Below are 21,614 nucleotides of genomic sequence, written 5' to 3' on the forward strand. Positions count from 1 at the left end.
ATATTAAAATAACTAATTTTATAATTAGTGAATTATTTTAACAAACCGAAATTCTGCTATTTTTCAGGTTCAGTACTGTGATATGGTGTGTTGTAAAAGAGGATTAGTCAGTCTTGCTCGGCGTCATGGACACATTCGGTCAAGACCTAAAAAAGAGGTTTCTGTTGATCCTCGATCTTGGTGGATATACGCTATAAATCGAATACTAAAACCAGTTCCAACTTGGTCAATGACTTTGATCAGGGCTCGTGAAAATATTGCTTATGTCGCACTTTATTCTAAAATGCTTTTAAATCCAACTGACCAACTGTCAGTGGCTGACAAAAATTTCAAGGACAAAGTCGAATGGGAAAGAGACTTTGATGAACTTAAAGATTTGAGAGAGGTTTGTGTTTAATTTTTATTTTACCTTATTTCTGTCTAGTGTAGAATGTAGGAGTTTATTTTGTTACCTATTACCTTGAAAGCCATCATTTGTTTAAAAGATTTTAAAAAATGTTAGCGTTATAATGATTCCTTTCTACTGCTGGCTTTATTATATTTTATATTACCTAGTACTGGATAATTGCTGGATGATGAATTGTATAACAGTTATAAAATTCAAATGTTGAAAGAAAAAATAATGGAGTGAAGAGAATTAATTATCTGAGTACACTAATAAATTCTTTGAAAGGTTTAATTCTCCAAAGCAAAAACACTTTCGAAGCAAAGACTTTTTAGGCAGTACTTAATACATCTATATTATTGGAATTTCAAACCTTTTTTTTTCTTTCTGACTTATTGTATTATGAATTAGGGATGTGACGGTTGGGCCTTTGGTCCCAGAGCGCTCTGGAGCATTTAATATTTATTTCTGGGAATCCTGGGAAATGAATCTTGATACTCCCACCTTGGTTAGTAAGTACTGGCAGCTGTGGGAGCCGCCAGAGGTTAGCGAAAACAAAAGGAGGAGGAGGCCCAATTGCCAGACTTGTTTCCCTTCCCAGATACCAATACCAATACTTTAATGTATTCTAGTTATTATAAATTTGAGTTTCTGACCTTAAAATTGCCAAATATTTCATGGTTAATTGTTGGGGCCACAGCCTGGTTGTCCTAGGTTATGACTCTTGCAATAGTGGTTGGTTCACATGTCTTTTGAGGATACATGCCTTTGTTTTCAAAATTACAATGCCGTCAGATCCTGGATGAACTTGGATGATTTTAGCATAAGGACATAAACAAGGGATAGATGAAACATTCCCTAATAGGACAATGTCCCCAATTTTTAAATTCTTCAAAGGCTTGTACCACTTGTTTCTTTACATAAGGTTGCTAAGATACTTCTCCTTCCATCGTTGCCAAAATGTTTGAGTTATCTCACGGATGAGTTGCTAGTGGGAAAGATGAATGGGTGGTATGTTTTGCAGGTTTTGTTTCTGGTAAAGCATTAAGTGGACCACTAATCAGGAAGTGGTCTGGAATAAATGGTTGGCTATCTTCTGGATCACTTGATGTAGGATTGAGCGGTCGACTGTTTAACATAGCTTCCTCCTAGGATTGGAGAGTTCAGATACGGTGAATGAATCACTACCAAAGAGCTTGTAAAGAAATGTTTTTGCTGATTTCATTACAGCATATCCAAATAAACCTCAAAAGTGAGGAGTCTGTGGTGGATTAAAATCCCAGTTTACACCCAACTGAGTGGCATGGCAGGTGATATCTTCCTTGGTCTTCTCCAGAGTTCAGCCATTCACTTGCTATTATCAGAGCCAGCTCTTGATAATAGTTAGCAGTGCCAACAAAGTTTGCGCCCCAATCAGATAACATTCTGGATGGATGACCTCGTCTAGCTACAAATCTGTCGAAAACATTAATGAATGCTAAGCACGTGTACACCTTAATAATTGGTGACCTCTATGAACTTTCACATGCTGAAAATGGTCCCTCAAAATCAACTGCTGCAATATGAAAGGCATTGCTTTCAGAAAACCTAGTTGGTGGTAAATTACCCATCAAAGGGTGAGGTGTGAAGAAGGTTTGGAGAACCTTCTGCATGTTAGACATAATCTTTTTACCTTGCGGCAAAGTTTGCATAGGGAAATATTCAAGAATCTTCTATGGATAACAGCCTGAAGAGCAGTGCAACCAATATTTCTGATGATTGTACCTTATCAGAAGTACAGTAAAGTGTGCCTCACATGAAGAATTGGATGCCTTTGTTGATAGGCAAGCTGAGCATTGAACAATCTGCCGCCCGCCCTCAAAACTTCCCATTCATCCCAGAAAATTCCTAGGCACAGTAGTTACTAGACCAACAGTTGTTCAAGGAGGTGATTTGGTCAGAATCACACTCTACTGCCAGATTTTTACCCAGTTAAGGATACCAACTTAGTGAGGCTGGGTGGACCCTAGTAGACTCCCTAACCCACAAGGCTGAAACACGGCTAAAGTGAAACAGAAAAATAATATTTGCCCCAGCAAGATTTGAATCCAGCTCTTTAGAGTTAGTAGCACAGTGCCTTAACACTGAGCTACCCACTCCCCCATATCCACTAATAAATTAATTTATTTAGTATATCTTTTATTTTTTGATTATTGAGAAAATTAAACAAGTATGAAATTGCTGATATTTATTCATAATTTTGTTACCTATGTGAGGTTTTTCCTTTGTTGTAATCATTTTTAATTCAATTTATTTTATCGAGTTAAATGTTTGCTAGATTTCTATGAAGAGAGTTAGGCCTCCTGGGAAAGTGGTTAAAGTAGAAGGCAGTGTTGGTCTCCTTGCGTCATGGTTTCCTGGCTGGTGGCAATCTTCTCAGACTGAGAGTGCTACCTTGACTCCAGATCCTGGTACAGCCGCTTTGGAAGAGCAACTATTAGATGCATTGGCAGATTCAGTGGAGAATAACACTCTTCTAAAAAGGGATGTTGTTTTTGGCCAATTCAATTTCACATTGAAAACGGGAACGTTTCATCTATGCTCCGGGTAATTATAAAAGGTTCTATTTTAACCTTTTTTTCTAAATAATTAAAAGTTTCCTCTGTAGTTAATTACTTTCTTTGACATTTCATGTTTTATTACTCATTTTCACTGTATTTAAAAATTAATGATCAAAGTGAATGACAAAATTATGTAATAAATTATCAATTTTAATTATCTCTAAATTTTTCCGAGTTGTTATAATTGGAATATATATATTCTAGTGCATTTAAGTTTATACCTAAAAGCCCATTTATGGGTAATGAATGGACCTCATTTATTATTTTTTTTATTGAGTTTTTTACATTAAGAAGTAAAATGTTTACCAATGAAAAGTTTCTGCTTTTGTTTTTTGTTTTTTCACTCTGATATTTTTTTTTTATAATACTGTATTTTTTATGAGATAACTTACATTTTCTTTTAAGCAGTAATTTATTTTTTACCTAAGCTGTACAACAGCAGGTGCAGTGGATGTTGTATAAGCAACAATTTCAGTGGGGCACACCACTGGAATTTCGTTTTATTTGCAAAAAAAAAACTTAAAATAAGTTTCTGTTTAGTGCTCGAGATCTTTTAAAGTATTTACTCCACAGAAGAAATTATTAACACTTTTTTAATGTAAACTAATTTTTATATAATTTGAACACTAATAGAGTTCTTTATGTTTAATTTTTTGCATGACACAATTTTTCCAAAACAAGAGTTCTTTTTCAATCATTGAGAAATCGACATTTTATAACTTTATTTTAATAAATATCTTAAAAACTACTTTGCTAGTAAAAATAATCTTTAAAAATTGATTTATTGAACGAGATTCAATTTGAGCCCCAATACACATGTCTTACTGTTCAATATTTTGCATCATACAGTTTTTGAACTGTTCTGTGAAGTAATACTAGGCAAGGTAAAATGATTTGGTTATAAAGAAGTAGATACTAATAATAAATATGACAAATGGGCCATAAAATACTAATGAGTAATATAAACAAGATAAATTTTCGACTGGTGACTATAAAAAAAATAAGTACGATAACTTGAAAATTGGCGATTTGTCCCAAATGTAGTTCCAATGACAAATTAAATTAAAGAAGATATAAAAAAGGGTTTAATTTTTTCAGAAAAATATTAATACAGAAGTCAATTCATTTAAACTTTCAATTTTATTCTTTAATACCATAAACTAACAGTTTTGTTGAAAAGTGAAAACTTTGATTGGGTAAACTTTTTACTTCTTGATGTAAGAAACTATAAAAATCATCATACATTGTAATTTGGGTTTCTAAATTTTCCTACTTTCTTGCCTAACTATACTGGACTACGTGATATATGTTCAAATAGTTCACTCTTTTTTAATCTAGTATCACCGGCTTTGGAATAATGAAGTTTTAGGATTACAGAAAACATCAATTAAAAAAAAATCTGAAAATACAGTGTATACTTTTTTTATTTGAAATTATTTATTTTATTGTACAAAAATGTCACACATATTTGATTGAAGTCATTGTGCAAGTAATTTGGTCTTTTCATTTTATGTTCCGTACAAGTAATTAAGTCATTTCATTTTTTATTAAACAAAAATTCTAACAATCTAAGAAGAAAATAATAATTCCTAAACGATACTTCTAAAGAACTACTGTTTACACAATTCTACTCTGATTTATGTTACATAATCCCATTCTATCTCTTACAGCAAAGGTATTTTACTAAGTGGAGGATATTCATTTCTAAACATATTAAAATGCTCTCTCCAAAGCTTTCTTATAATATTCTTTGTGCATCTTATTTATCATCTGTTCTTTAGGTGTTACAGTACAGCATTTATCATTTCATCATTACTCATGGTTAATTGAAACACTTCCTGTAAAATTCAGTTTAGAAAGATTTCGCTTTATTGAAAATGATTAGTTAAAATCATTTTATTGGTTTAAAATCAATAAATGAAGAGCCTAACTACAAAAATTACATTTCCCTGTACCCTGTTTTATCCTTCTGATAGTTTAAACCTATTGATATATTATTATATATCAATATATAACAATATATCAAAAATATATTGATATATTATTATTTTTCACATCCAAATGTTCCTTATCCTGAAGGTTTAAACCATCAAAGCTCAGAGTATCTTGTATAAAGTTGATGTTAAAAATCACATTTTGAGCCATATGTAACATTTCCACTGAGTAGTATAGTGGAAACTCATGTATTTTTCTCAATCTATTGGGAGCTCTATTATAGCCACGTGACATACTCAGGTTTGTCTGGTCAAAGGAAATTCCCAGTCCAAATTTGCCTAATGCAAATGTCACTTATGGAAGTGAAATCCAGTATAGAAAAAAGCGTTTGTTGTTGGCTCAAATTCTATACCATCCTACTTTTTTGTTACGAATTTTGTTTGAGTTGTTATTTACATATTTGTTTCCTGCAATAAAAAAAAAAGATTAAGTTGTTTAAACAATACTTTTGTAGATCTGAATCATTGATGGAACTACAGTTTGAAAATGTTCAGTTGGGTCTTGAATCTCGCCCCAGGAATGGATCTCACTTGGTCAACATCACCTTGGGTGCACTTTATTTGAGAGATCATTTATTCAAAGATTCTGCATTCCCCGTTCTCATTTCTCCTCAAAGTCAGTATTTTATAATATCCTTACTTTTATTAAATTTAAAATCAAGGAAAAAATTTAAAACAGTTGAATAACTTATATTCAGGAAGTGATGCTGCACCAACTGGAAGGCTATCCAAAAATCTTCCACCAGGTCTTGCAAAAATAGTCAGCCAAAATGTGATAAATGAAAAAGAGCAACCACTATTTCAGCTTTCTTATGAGTATAAACCTTTTAATAGCAGTGCTGATCGAAGGTATGTTTTAATTGAATTACTCTAATAATACTGTAAATGTAACCTGTAACCTCCAATGTAATTGTAATAAGAAAAATAACTAATTAGTGATATAATTGTACTATTATGTTTTTATAATATAACTTATTATAATAGGAAGATGGTCTGGGTGTGGTTAAAGAAAAAAAAACTCAAATAGTTGTAAAACTATTTAATATATGTCAACATTTTGCCCCATGCTGCAGGGCCTCATCAGGGCTAAAAAAAGATGTGCAGTAAAACGTAAAATTAAATAAGAATATCAAAAGGTTTTAGACAATTAATGAAAACGGAAAGAATATCAGTTAAAAAAGAAATATAAAAATTCTGTGCACACTAAAAGATGGAAAAGGGAATAAGAGTAAAATCAAGAATAAAGGATGATAATGAACAAAATAGGAAGCTTACTTTACAAATGGCTGGTGAGCACAGAAATAATTGTTTGACAGAAAAGAGTGAGTATGGTGGGGGGTTGGTGGTTAAATAATACGCTAAATTTGAAAATAATGCTAAAGTAAAGAGCATTAGTAAGTTAAAGAAAATATTAGGAACAAAAACAAACATTCCTTATAAAAAACAAAATAAAAAAGCAATCACACCTGGACCATCTTTCTTTTACTATCGCACATGGTAAATCATCGATCTTCTAGTATTACTTATTGTAATATGAATAAATAGATGAAATATCTTCATCTTATTATTTTTATAAAATATTGTGGCATAAATTTTTCTTGGATAATCCGATATTTTCTGTGAAAGTTAAAAAAAAAGTTGATTTCATTTTTTTTTTTGTAATCTTATTTAGTTTTAAATATACAAGGGTAGGCTATGGGCATGGAAACTTTTTTTTTTACGCTAGGTCGAAATATATTAGATTATATTAGAGAGTTCTTACCAATGAGTTTTAGAAGCTTAGAAAAAAAAGTTTATATAATTTTACCAATTGTTTACATTATAGTTTTCTTCCATTGTTCTGTGTTGATTAGAAGGTTATTATTCACAAATCAATTTGTTTTCTTATGCATAATAAGGGAAAAAATATTGGTAATTGTATTAAAGCTTAAGTTTAAGTAAAGTCACAAAAACCAAAACATGCTTCCTGTGACAATTTGTTTTTAAAAAAAGGAATTCTGATTTGTTTTCAGCATCCACAAAAACCCTTGAAGACAAATTTTTATAGAAATAAAAAATTTTTACTTGGCTCAGTTTGATATATCAGTCAGTCCAAATTGTTTTAATAGCATTTCTATCAAACAACTATATATATTCTAAACATATATTTATTCTAAAACATTTTTTCTATGAAAATTTGTCATTTGGAGTTTTTTAGCATGCTAGAAACGAATCTGAATATAGCTAAGGAAGAAAATGGTTTCATAAAAAATTGTATATATATATATTTCTTCTTTTTTCCCAAGGTTCATTGACAAGAACCCTTGCACATGTGTCTTGTATTTTTTGACCCAGCATCACTAAATAAAAAAGTTTCAATAAAATTGGTTGCAATTCCATGGTTCCAAATTCCACGCTCGTAACGTCCCTTTGTTAGTATTTTATAAATTAATCAATTACATTAAATTGCATTTTAAAAATAATAGCATACTATCAACATTTTTTTCCTCCTCAAAATTATTTAAATTTGTATCATGGTATAAAATTTAAACAACTTATTTTTATAGGCTTGAGGTGCATTTGAAATCTCTAGATGTTGTTTACAATCCTGGGTCAACTAAGTGGATGATTGAATTTTTCACTGGTCCTCATCAAGTCGTAGATTCTGGCTTACGACAAGCTGCCAGACAAGGTTATCATGCAATGAAAAGAAAAACAAAGCAGCAGTTACTAAGTAACTGGGAAAGTATGGTATATGGTCACGCTGTAAGTAATTTTCAAAATTTTTATCATGCTAGTTTTTATTTTTTTAATAAAGTAATTCTTCTTACCTCTCAGAAAATTTGTATTGTTTCTTTGTTATTGTTATATTCTGAAAGTCATGATTGTTTATGTTTATGGGTGCAAAATAGTAACGTTTTCGATTTATTATTTTTGATTCTTTTTTTCTGATTGTTTGTTTTAACAAGATAATATATTTGCTCAAAAGTAGGTTGAGGTTTTTTTGTGATATTGTCTCTGGTAAAATGAGGGGTCGACTTATATGTGGATTTGATCTATAAAAATCTGAGTTCAACCAAACTTGGGGTCTTTTATATCTCTTCATAGTTAATTTTCTTTTTTTTATTTTGTGATAAAAGACTTTAGATAGTTTATATTAATAAGCGAAAATTTTTCACTTTTTATCATAATTGTACTTATCATTATGGTATGTATACTATATATTAATTCATTTTAATAATATTTATGTATTCAAAATAGGATCAGGAATAATACTTATTTTCAAGAAAAATGTTGGCTTAGAAGTTAGAAGGAAAATTAGTCTATACGTATATATGTTATTTATAATGTTGTTCTCCGGTCTTTGGAAAAAAAATTGGTGTTTAAAAAATATAATAGGTAGACACAATAGTGGTAAACTTTTCACCATCGTCTTTTTCCAACAGTTTTACATCAGAATCCATTTAAAGAAATCAGCTTACAATTACTTCTAGGTTAATTTGTAATTTTTTATTATTATTATTTTTAATTCGGCTCCCCTACTCGATGTCGAGTTCTGGCCTCCTGCATCAGCCCCCAAATTTGTAATTTTACCTGATTATTATATTTTTATATTATGATGCTATTTATCTCTACAACAATGCCTAATTTATGTATGCTTTTCTTTTTGATATATATATATATATATATATATATATATATATATTGCTGTCCTAGTTCAACAGTGTAATATCTCAAAAAATGGTTATTTAGTGATATGCATAATATTAGCAATAAGGGTAAGATCTATACCGTTCAAAACTGTAATATCTCGAAATATTTTTACTTAGATTTCATGAACTATATCTTAATATGATCCTGTGTTTTACTGGATAGGTCTTACCTCTATTATTAAGATTACATGCATATTTCAAAATAACCGTTTTTTGAGATGCTGCACTGTTGAACTGGGACTCCGTTTTATATATTTATAAAATAATGAATAAACTTAATTTATTTCTAATTTGAAATAATATTTAATTGAGGAGAAGATGGTTGGTTGTAAGGTTGGTAGACAGAATTAAATAAAAATAGTTTTTGTGTAACTGTAATTATCTTGACCATCTTTTCCTACAGTGAACTAATGCAAACATGAAATTAACTCATTTGATATTTATATCAATGGATGTGATGTCTAGGTAAAATTTTTAATGGTTATAATTATACCCTAAAATAACTTTATCTAACCAGCTTCTTTTTTTATGAATTTCAGGCTGTTCGTAAAACATGGGATATTGAATTAGACATTTCAGCTCCTCAGATATTTCTTGTAGAACATTTCAGTGATAAGAATGCAATTCTGTGTGTTGTTGACTTGGGTAAGCTTCATTTCACGAATAGGTTACCTGGAATCTTCAATCCTGTACAAGAAAATGGCAGTACTGAAGTGGAAGAGGAAGAAGAAGAAGAAGGTTAGTTTTATATATTTCATTCGTAACATTTAGTTGTGGTAATTGCTATAAATTTATGATAACCTCAATACTCAATTATTTTATAGCTTTTCAGACACCATGCTCTACTCCACCTGGAAGTGAAGTGAGCTCCATAACTTCATCAAGAAATCCTTCCGTTGATATGGCAAATATTAATGAACTCTTGCTTCACAATAAATTATATGATAAGTTAGTTAAATTTTATTAATTGTTTTAGAATTTAAAATAAAGGCTGTCGTGATAATTTTTTTTTTTTATTTACTGTTTTTGCCATTAATATTAATTAGTGCTTTAATTTTTTTTAAATATTAATTTTCGAATAATTTTTAATTATCTCTTATTGATACTCTTAATGTGTGGGGTTTCATTCCCCCGACTCCTCTCATAATAAGAATACATAGTATTATGTTTTGCTTCTAATTATGAACATATTGATTTCTATATATGCAAGAGTTCGAATTGATTCCCGAATTATGAAATGTTTATGTTACAGATACATTATCGAGCTTTGTGATCTACAGATTCTTGTGGGTTGTGTTAGAGATAATTGGAAATATGCTCATCTCCGTGGATCATCTTCTCTTCATATTTTAGATAAATTTAATATATCATTGCATGTATGTTAAAAAAATTTCCTTTTAAATTTAATTCGGAATATAGTAGTAATTTTATTAGTATTTTTTTTTTTGTTTGATCCTATTACAGATGGAACGCAGAGTAATACACACAATTGATCCACAATATCCTAGTTTAACCATTACAGGTAACCTTCCAAAGCTAGTTGCTCATGTAAATGAAGACAAAGTGAAAGCTATACAAACATTAGTTAATGTGATCTCAGGAAAGGGATTGATATCTCCTTTGAGGTTTGTAAATTATAATTGATAACATAATTTTATGGCTCTTCCGTGCCTATAGATTTATTACCACTCTCTTTGAAACATTAATTCAGTTAATAATTTAGTGGAATATCAGAATTATTCTTTTTGTGTATCTCTTTCTTTTTTATGGTATATTGGAGTTTACTCAAAAAATGTGTTAAGCAGTTACATTGATACTGTTAGATTAAGAATGACTTTGGAAATAAAATTGATGTTCTCATGTTCATCCACTATGCAAATTTATATTGGCAAATATCTGATAGAATAAAAAAATTAATAATTAAGATCTTTATTTTTATTATAACCAGTTTATCGGAACATATTATTTTTCTGTAGATCTCAAGAGAACTCTCCAGGTGAAGAATCATTGGAGACATTATATGACGATGACTCAATATCTGAAGAGGAAAAGGATACTGGTGCAAGATTATTAATGCTTCAGTTTTCAATAGATCAAATGGCTCTTGAGGTATTTTAATTATTAATAAAAATTTTGATTTTTAAAATATATAATTTGTTATTAAATATATTTAATTTGAGATTGTGGTTTCCTCGCATTAAAATTATCAAATTAGATGCATAGAATGAAATCAGCTCTGTGGGTGACATTAGTGGTCAAATTTGGAAATGGTAACCATTTATTTTGTGAACCATCTACTGAATTTTAACCTCACACTTTGGTAAGGATAGGATTTTAACCTTTAAGATTACCCGTTCTTTCTACTCTAGTGGGGGTATATAAGGGAGATAAACCTAATAAACAAGTTTCGGTTTTACACTTTTCACAGACTTACAACTTTATATTTGTCTCAAATTAAAGAAGATTTCAAAAATAATTTGGATCGGATTTAGTTATTATGATACCAAAGTGAGTTTAATATTGCTTTCTGATTCTTCAACTGACATTGTACTCGTAATGTGCTATGGGTCAGTAATAGAGAGTATACTTTACCAAACATTTTTTAATAACATCAATGATGCTTTTGCATTTGTATGTTTTAGTTTTTTTAATATTAACATGAAAAACTACTGATTGATTTTAAGTATTCCCAATCTTATCTTTATTAAGAGAAACAATTGAAAATTATTCTGAGCTTATCTTTATTAATATATTTTTTTTTTAATATTTATTTATTGCTATTTACAACTGTACATTATAATACATTTAGTAAATCTGATCTAAGTTAAATTGGAGTGTTACAGGCGTGTAGAGAAACCACCCATTGGTAGCACTCTAATGACATTTTACATTAGCTGGTCTAGTGGCCATCTTCTTTTCAGGTGCCACGGAGGATTGTCAGGAATGAAAGAGGATGCAAGATTAGAAACTAGGGGATTTGAGTGGTTAGAGAGTTTATAATGGAAGGAGTGATATCTGGTTCGGGCTAGATCGAGTACATAGGGAAAATTAAGGTCTTTATGTACGATTTTATTTGTGACAAAGCAAGGAGCATTGAGGATTTTAATACAATTTTAGAACCAAAACATTTAAAACAAACTACTTCATGCCGGCTATTCTGCATAGGTCATTTCTATCAGTCCTTAAATTACCCTTTGAGACATTAAAAGATTAGGGAATCATATAATTTTGTTAATAGTCAGTAGGTTTACGACGAAGGGTAAAGGTGATTTGATGGGATTTGTTGGAATTTATCTTAATCCTCCAATTACGACACCAATCTTCGAGGGCTGTGATATGGGATTGGAGATTTTGGGATACAATTAATGGCTTATTATTAACAGCGAGCACACATGTGTCATCGGCATACATGGTGAGGATAGTGTTAGGATTGGTTGGAATGTCAGGTGTATAGACGGTGTAGAGGATGGGACCAAGGATACTACCTTGAGGAACACCAGCGGACTGAGAATAGAGGGATGAATAGGAACCATAATGGTTTACTTGGAAAAATTTATCAATGAGAAAGGAACGAATGATGAGAAAGTATGTAGGAGGTAGGATTTGTAAAGCAGTCCCGGGTGCCAGACTCGATCAAAAGCCTGTTTTACATCAAAAAAGACTCCCGCGTAGTACATTCTGCGCTCCAAAGAAGACGAGACTACGTCCACTACACGATGACATTGCCGGGTAGTAGAGTGGGATGTTTGAAATCCAACTGGTGATCAGGGATTATTTGATTGGAATCTAGGATGGGGTATAGGCGTTTCAAAATGAGTTTTTCATGGATTTTGCCCATGATCGGTAATAGAGAGATAGGGCGATAGGATGATGGGTATTCTGGAGGCTTTTGGGGTTTGGAGATCATTTTAACTATATATAATTTCCAGGGGTCAGGAAAATATGTGGAACGGAGTACGGCGTTATATATGTAAATGAGGAATAGGATGGCTTTCCGAGGGAGAAGTTTTAGAATGTGGGATGTTATTAGGTCATATCCAGGAGCTTTGGGGGTAGATAATCTTTGAATGATACTAGATATTTCGGGAGGGTCATTTGAAGCGGAATATTTAGTTCTGTTTCAATACATTCAAGATGAATTGGGTTAAGGATATCAGGATGTGGAATAAAGGTTTTAGAGAGGTGTTGTCCAAATGTTTGTGATTTTTCTGCGTCAGTTTGGGCTTCGGTGAGAAGTGGGTGGTTAAAATCTTTGAAATTCAGCAGTTTTTTAGTAGTCCTCCATAATGATTTGTCAGTAGTTGTAAGATTTTCAGTAAAGTTAATTAAATTTTGAATTTTGTATTTTCTGATTATTATTATCTTTATTTATAATTTTATTTTCCATCAATTTAACAGGTGCAGTCTCGAGGTAGAAGTATAGCAGAACTTCAGGTCAATGGAGTCAAAGCTTCGTTCACAAAACGACCATATGATACCAGCCTTTCTCTCAGTGTTCATGGCTTGCTTTTAGTTGATGCTCTTCAGACATTTGGACCTGATTTTGAATTACTTATTGCAAGCCATAAGCATGTGGGGTGAGTGTGTGAATAGAATATGTTTATACATACAATTATGTCTTTTTTTTCTTTTATGGTGGAAAGTATATGGTTGTATATAATTAGGTTGTGAATAGTTTCTTCCAGTTCCTTCATTTTTATTAACATTTTAACTTTCAACATTTCGAGGTTTCCTACCTCTAAGTTCTTTCAAACAGTGTTTCCTCTAAAGGTAGTTACAAAGGCTCAAGCTTGCCTGAGTATGTATACCCACCTTTTTAATATTTAATAAATTTGTTATTTATATTTAATAATTAAATGTAGTTTTTTTAGTAATTTCATTGGTGTAATTTGTTTTAATAATGTTGATTTTTTAATTACATTGAGTTTATACATTTGTTGTTAATAAATTTGTTCAATTTTTTATAGAATGGATAGTGTAAGTGGTAGTTTGCAAGATAGTGAACCTACTTCTCCTGTATCACCTGCTTCTCCTGAACCTGAAGGAAGATCTAAGTTTCCTTCATCGCCTGTTTCTATATCTCAAGCTCTCAGTAGTATAAACATCGACCGAGGTGAGAATGATGCATATAACTGTTTTATTAGGCGAGTAGAGATATTCAAAATAAACAAGAATGACATGTGAAATTTTAAAAGAAACAAAATTTAAGAGGAAGTATTAAAAAATTATTGGGTGGCTCTATATAATTATTGAAGGAAAATGGGCTGGTTGGAAGTAAAAAACTTTTCCTCAAAATAGTACAAAAAATATTTATTATTTACCAATGCTTACCCTGAAAATTTGGTACATAACATAAGTAGTTTTTTTATTATTTTGAGCTAACTTTTTTGACTGCCACCCATTTTTATCAGTTTCATTAAATGTTCATGTTTATTAAGGCTTTTATTACTAAAATTGTATTATAACTTTGCTAGAGCTTTATAGCACTACTTATTGTTATATTTTCAGAAATGATGGTATTAGTAATTATGCAAGATGTGTCTTTTATTTAGCCAAGTTTTCTTTTTTCTGAATTATTGTATAATTTACTTAAAATCATCAAATTTATTCTAAAGTTTCAATAAAACGTCTTACTATTTGTACTTTAAACTCTATATTCTTGAAGATATTGAAAAAAACAATGTGAAATGACTAAAGAATAACATTCATAAACGTACAAACTAAACTACTAAAATGAATGATTACTTAAAATAAAAATAATTTTTGTTTTTGGACAGTTATCCTCATTTATTCAATTTATTACTGAAACTTACTGAGGTTTTATAAAAGTGCATTGGATGTTTATTATATATAAATAACAGTCGAAAAATTTAATTGCATTCCCAATGTGTTATGATATAAAAATTTATTCCTTTTTTAGCTAAGTCACCAGTGGGAAAAATCCCATCACCTCCTCCAATTAAAATTCTCCCCATTTCTACTAATGAGCTATTGGATACTGAAGCTCTAATTTCTGTTGAGCTTCTGTTTGTGAATGCTGACTGTCCTACGAATGAAGGGAAAAAGGAACATTTACAAGTTGCTAACATCCAGTTTAATAATCTTGACATAATAGGTAAGTTTTGATGAAATAACACTTCTTTTGCAAAGTATTTTCTTTACTTTTTAGAAATTTAAATAGTAATAATGTTTATATTTTTTAGCAAACCAAGAAACCATAGTTGAATTAGTAGGTTTTATTCATAGAGTATTTCCTAAACATAAAAATACTCCACACTTCCCGACACAATTGGTTCAAGGTAATGACTTTATTTCATTTAATCATTCTAATATTATTATTATTTTAATAATAACATTTTAATTTAATTTATTATCTTAATAATAATTGTATCTTTACATTTAAATGATTATACTTTTTGAAATTGTGCTTATTTTTATTTTGTTTTCCTCAAAGCAGATGTTGTTGATCATGGAGAAATAAATGGGCATGATCATCAGCCAAGTGTTTCATCTGTTGTTTCAACTAGAACTCAAGTGACATTTGATTTCCATCGTCTTAATGTTTTACTTCTTAGGGCTGTTGTCACAGAAAATGGAGTAATTGGAAGAAAAATAGCAACTGCAACTATGACAGAAGCCAAAATTAATGCTAATGTTGGTATGTATACTCTTAAATTTAATTTATTAATTTTTTTTTTAGAAACATTTATAGATCACTTTATAATCAAATTTACATTGTGGTTTCACTTAAAATTATTTTCCATCAAAATTATCATATATTTTATTTCTGCATGTTTTATTATTTTCTGGTTTATTATTGTTGATTAACTTTCTAGTGTTAAGTTTCTATATATTGGTCATCTTTAAGTACCACATTACTTGACCAATTATCTCAGATTAACACAAGCTAATTTTGTAATACATATAGGTCATGAACCCACTTTTTTCAAATTAGATAACAGACTGGGAAATAAATTTTTATTTTCTTGTGCAGTGCTTGTCGAACCTTTTTTGTCTGGTAGCACACAACATACAATTAGAAATCATTTAAAAAAAAAATCATGGTACCTCTGTTATTATTAATATTTTTTTTTTATAAATAAAATAATAAATTATAGAAGTCAATAAAATGATAAAAAAACGGAATTGTAATAAAAAACACATATGAATCATACATTATTTAATTTTATAGTTTAGCTTTTAATTTACTTTAATTATTGGAAGTGTAAAGTAGTAGGAATTTGTAATGAAAGAATCCCTGAACAGTTATTAAGTGCTCAGCCAACTGGTAAATGTCCAAGTGGTAGATGGAAACATAGATTGGATACAGTTGGCTTATTGGTTGTTGAAGTTACTGTTAAATGATTCGTGTTTATTGGTGTCTATTCTACAATATAAGAGAAATTAAAATCTTTGTTAATCATTTTATTTTTGGGGTAAGATTCAGTGCTCATGATATCACAATGGGCTTAATCTTAATGTTGTTTAATTTGGCTGTGCCCTTAAATTTCATAGTTCAGCACGAGTCTATAAACACACCCTTGATTATAATAATGAGTTTTCTCTGAAGACAATTGGGACATTAGTGCATATAAAAAATTGTAAATATATACATTTTTTAGTAGTCTGAATCGATGAAGAGTTTTTTGTCCTGGTAATATTGGGTGAAAAACAGCACAAATGAATTGAAATTTTTTTATTTTATTGGCACTATAATCATTCAGGCTATTTAGGCTAAGTACACTTTTAGACATGGGGTGCTGCTATGTATCTGTCGTCGGAATGCCAGGATAATTGCTGAAGGCAATTATCCAAAAATAAGTCAATTAATTAATTTATATTGAGTTCTGCAAAACTATTATTATTATTGGATTCTTTTCCAGAGACTTATTTAGTGTTTACCAGTTACCAATTAAATACCTTTATATTTATAAAATATTGTTACCAATAATTATATATTATGATAAGGGGTGGTATGGTGTAATATAATAATATTTAAACTACTTAAATGAACAATAATATTTATTTACATGGTTTATAAAATGATTGAAATAATCCAGATAAATGGTTTGCCATAAAATATTATTTTACATTATAACTTATTACCTAATATATAAATATAGCTGCTGATTTGGATGATTCATGTCATGAGGTTTCTTTGCCGTAGGAGTTGTCGTAGCCGCGGAGTTTCATTTCTGTCCTTCTTAGGACTTCTTCTCTAGCCAGTCTTCTTCTTAAATGCCCCCTTTCCTGGTCTAGTTACCCTGCCCCTTTTCTTCCACCTCCCCTTAGAAGCGTCACCTTTTTTGAATCTGATTCCTCATTGGCCATGAGGTGACAAAACACCTCCTAGGCCAGAGAAGGGGTGGGAAAGTTCTGACGTGTCTAGGAAGGATTTCTGCCTGCCTTAGAGGTGTGAAAAGCTTTGACATACAAGACCAGTGCGGCACACAAATACAGGAGTCTCATTTGTTTGTTGACAAGTATCCTTTCTTGGAGGACAGGTATCGGTGCAGATGTGGCTAAATTATTTAATGACATTTATCATATTGTTGTGGGAACGCCAAAACCTCGATATATAGTAGTGCAATAACATTTCAATGCAGGCACCAGAAAATGAGAAACTTACTTATTATTAAAAAATTAATTCTATAATAAGATTGATTTTTGCTAGTCTTTCCTTTGACCACCAATAATGATGGATGTCTACCAAGGAAAATATGTCATTTATCTTTATTACAATTTAGGGAAACATGTTTACCTTCATTATCAACAGTAGATTTGCTAATAAAATAGGTTTTTTTCTCTATGTTTTCATTCTGTTTTAGTTAACATGATCTTAATGTATTCTTATTATATAAATGTAGTGTTAATGACTTTTGACTGATTACTGAAAAGTTCTGCTATAACTGTTTTTGTTTGCATGTCTAAAAATTAAATGTATTAAATTTCTACTGTTTTATTAACTAACTGTTTTCTGTTCTGAACATTTACTTACAGGTTCTAGCCTTGAAGTTGAAGGCTCATTGGGTGGTCTTCAGATCATTGATTTAACTCCGGAAGGGCACATGCATCAAAGGATTTTGAGCCTAGGGGAAGATCCTCTTACAAATAAGTCTAAAGGAGCCCTCACTCTTGCACAGATGGCAGCAGATATGTATAACATGTCAGGATATCAAGCTTCATCACCTGTATACAATAATCAAGCCTTCAGTTTTTGTGTAAAAAGGTCCACAGTCTCACTTGATACTGGTAATTAATAATTTGTAAAAATTAATTAAACTCTTTCATTATAAGCATTCAGTGGCACTCAACATTTAAATTCATTTGTTGGTGACTTATTTTTTCAATTTGCATCATTTTGAATTAATTATGAACGGTAATGTTAATTTAAAATTTGAATGTTTTTCCAATTATGATTTCCAATAATTGAACCATCCAGTGGTGAAGGGAACTGAGTCTGAAAACATAATTTTTCAGGTGACTAAAAACTGACTCCCTACTTACTTTTTCAAGATACAACCATTATTTCTTAACCTGAAAAATGTTGATTCTAAAAACATAACTTTTTGACACCTCCATACTAAATTATCAAAAATTCTAACCTTTTTTACTTAAAACCGTAAAGTAGTTTTTGGACTTAGTCCCTTTCACCTCTGTAAACAATAATTTGAAGGAAATTAAAATTGTATCTACTTATCTGTTGAAAGAAAACATATAAATAAAATAAACAAATATAAAAACTTAAAAAAAAAAAAAAAAAAATCAATAGAATGATTTAGATGAGAAAACCCAATTTATTAAATTCTAACATCGTTATATAATTTATGGTGTTAATAATATTTTATGATTTAAATTAATGTTATTATCTTTGTATAACGTATATAGTATTAATAATAGTAATATTTAATTTGATGTTAATAATTTATGATTTAAGTTATTTAATGGAAAAAGCAATTAGAGAATCAATGATCTCAACAAGCGGAATAATTTTTAATCAGATGGTTTGTCGAATCAATTGAAGAGGTTATTAATTATTAATAATATCAGAATTAATAGAGGGAAATGTTAATCTTCAACCATTTCTGTTTATAACACAGATGGATATTTCAAAGATACCCAACCTAATTCGCGTGAATCGTACCAAGAATTCAAGTGAAATATAACCTCCTTGCATCAATATATTAAGACATGAGTTCTTTTCATCACCAAATGGTGAACTTTGGTCCAAATGATAAGATTGTTTCAAATCTTATTTTCGGTCTTAGTTTCCTTCACCACTGGGTGATTAAATTAGAGTTGTATCTAATTTTAATTTTTACATTTCCATTGTTTGCTGATTAATGTATTTTCAGTTCATAATTTTTAACAATTTTTATAGATGTTGCTGAAATAAAAATAAGGATGGCTTCTGTATGGTATGTTCATTCCTCTCATATATTGTATGAGTTAAAATCATGTGCAGCTGAGTTCAAACAATACCTCTCCAATTTATTTATGTCCATTAAATCTGCTGCTACTGAGATGGCCATTGGAATAGTTCATGCAAGGTGACTATGGTTTTTAGTTTGGGTTTTCATTTTATTATATGATATGAATTATCATAGTCATCAGTGTCAGTTTTTTTTTTTTATTAATAAGAATTATTACTAATCAATTTTTGTAATTTAAACTAAATTCTGAAAATACCTTATATGTTGTAATGCACCGTGAGAGATTTTTGATGTTTGTCAAATAATTAATAAAATTTGATTGGTATAATTTTTGTTTATCAGGGCAGAATCTCTTGCACAAAGCCTTTCTATGGGAGGACGATTGTATGGAAGCTCAAGTGATATTTCTCAAACTCCGAGAAAGAGGAGAAGTTTGTCTTACTCTATCGACCATCTTGAGAGCAGTCGGGGTTCTGTCACCCCTCATAGTCCTGCTGAAAGTTCCTATTGTACTATGATTAAGTAAGTTGAACAGTCTTTGTATGATCAGTTTCATCACAACACAAATATGAAAATATGGCACACACTTAGGGAATCACTGATATAAGCAATAAACCTCATGTATGTGGTGTGTTCATAGTATCAGAAAAAAATCAGAAAAAGATATTGTATAGTAAAAAATTTAAACAAAAAAAATAGTGATTATAGATAAATTTAGTATTGGTCTCTTTAATACTGTAGATGCAATATTATTTCTTTGGCTAGAAACCACCATAATCAGTGGCCGTTTTTTGAGATTTATAGTTTTTATTTTATATATGAAAACAAAATGTCTATCTTTGTTCCTGAAAACCTTTAGACTCATTTTTCTGAATTTTTAATTTGTGCATTGCTTTTTGTTTCTCTAAGCCACTGATTTATGGCAGATACTTTTAAGTTTTAGCAAAGGTGAGGGCATATCATTTTGAAAAAATATTTTCAATTACAGGTGGGATGTTGTCTTAGCTAGCCCAGTTGTAGTGTTGCCCAGAAACTCATCTAGTCCTCAGGTCGCTGTGGCTCATCTCGGAAGTATTAGTGTTACCAATTCCAGTTCCTCTCCTGTTTCTAGTCCTTGGGGTATTGGCCCATCTACCAGTGAAAAATATACTATTTGTGTCACAGCTATGAATTTATATACACTCGACATTACAAAAAGGCTGAATAAAGTAATCAAGTAAGTTAAACTTGTAGAATTTGCTGTTAATTTAACTTGCCTTATATCTGTGCTGCATTAATTATTTATATGTGTTATTTTTTGTAGTTTATCTGAATCTAGTTTAATTAGAGCAGAAGAGCTTTATTGTAGTAGAAGTGATGGCATTCCTGTTTTACACAATACCAGTGCACAGTTGACTGTTATTAGAGAAATGAGTCATATAAGGATGAAACAACAGGATGATATCCTTTTAGATTGTGGTGCAGATTTTTTTCAGATTGACCATCAGGATTCATTGCAGGTCTCCATCATGAATTTTCCTCTTTACTCCTTCAAAGTTAGTTTTAAATGTCATATTACATAATGTTTTTAATTTGTAGGTCCAGGGAAGCATTATAAATGCTTTGAAACTGTCACTTTCAAGGGGTCAGTATGAGCAATTATTAGAAACTGTGGACACCGTTCTTACTCCTGTCAAAGGTGATGTGGATGACAAAAGAGTGGAAAAGGTTTTGGCTAATATTCAAGAAGAACCAGAAATTAATACTGGAGTGTCAACGTTAAGCATGGACTCGGCATTACGTGCAAGGATGATGGTAGCGCACAGTACAGTTTCACGGGCACCACCTCTTCCCTCTCCTCAGGGATTGTCTCTTACAGGTTAGATTTCAACATAATTGTTTAGATGTTGTATATTAATTTTTGGGAGTAAGGTAATCTTGAGGATCTAGTGTTTTTTTTACAGTGCTAACTCTCAATGTAAAATTAATTAAAGATCCCTGTTATATATTAATCAAACAATAAAAATTAGAGTAATTTAACATTGGCAGTGATGGAATCAAATATTCTTAAGATGTAGAGTTCGAAAATTAGTAATTTAACTAATACAATAATTATCCCAAATTGTTTTTATAATAGTATATATTAATTTATTGGTTGACTTAGGTGAAGGCAGGTCTGTGAATTTAGTTAAAATAGACTGGTACTACTTCACCACTATATTATTATTATTGTTTTACAATTTTTCCATCTAACAAGCTAACCTCAGGTATAATCTTATACCTCTATTACACAGTACTTTTATTACACTTGTGTTTGTACTTTACAATCTTGGTTGGCTAAAACATTGTTAAACAAAAATAAAGTAGTGATGTAGTAGTATCAGCCATCTCAACTGAATTAACAAAATATAATTTTTTTAATCCTCAGTAAGAAAATACTTTTTCAATTCATTACCTCAGAAAAGTTTTTCATTAATGATTACTTTTTGCTAAGAAATATACAAACTTTATATTTTCTTCCAATTATATTT

At 30.4% G+C, this 21,614-nt stretch overlaps 1 protein-coding gene across 1 annotated transcript in view; it reads left to right on the top strand.

The window, feature by feature from the left end:
• Nucleotides 1-67: 67 nt before the first annotated feature.
• The window catches only part of Vps13D (vacuolar protein sorting 13D), a gene marked incomplete at its 5' end in the record, with an annotated part of 84,549 nt that continues 63,002 nt past the window's right edge, over nt 68-21,614 (top strand). Inside the window, 21 exon segments of the mRNA XM_067050695.1 lie at nt 68-385; nt 2,703-2,971; nt 5,435-5,595; nt 5,678-5,828; nt 7,526-7,724; nt 9,211-9,409; nt 9,496-9,619; nt 9,924-10,047; nt 10,136-10,296; nt 10,648-10,780; nt 13,070-13,248; nt 13,639-13,784; nt 14,592-14,786; nt 14,875-14,970; nt 15,126-15,329; nt 17,672-17,923; nt 19,053-19,221; nt 19,447-19,626; nt 20,093-20,320; nt 20,408-20,603; nt 20,683-20,962. Coding sequence (XP_066906796.1) covers nt 68-385; nt 2,703-2,971; nt 5,435-5,595; nt 5,678-5,828; nt 7,526-7,724; nt 9,211-9,409; nt 9,496-9,619; nt 9,924-10,047; nt 10,136-10,296; nt 10,648-10,780; nt 13,070-13,248; nt 13,639-13,784; nt 14,592-14,786; nt 14,875-14,970; nt 15,126-15,329; nt 17,672-17,923; nt 19,053-19,221; nt 19,447-19,626; nt 20,093-20,320; nt 20,408-20,603; nt 20,683-20,962 — 3,964 coding nt within the window.

This window comes from Halyomorpha halys, unplaced genomic scaffold, assembly GCF_000696795.3.
Source record: "Halyomorpha halys isolate HHAL.00 unplaced genomic scaffold, Hhal_1.1 Scaffold2076.1, whole genome shotgun sequence".
NCBI lineage: Eukaryota > Metazoa > Arthropoda > Insecta > Hemiptera > Pentatomidae > Halyomorpha > Halyomorpha halys.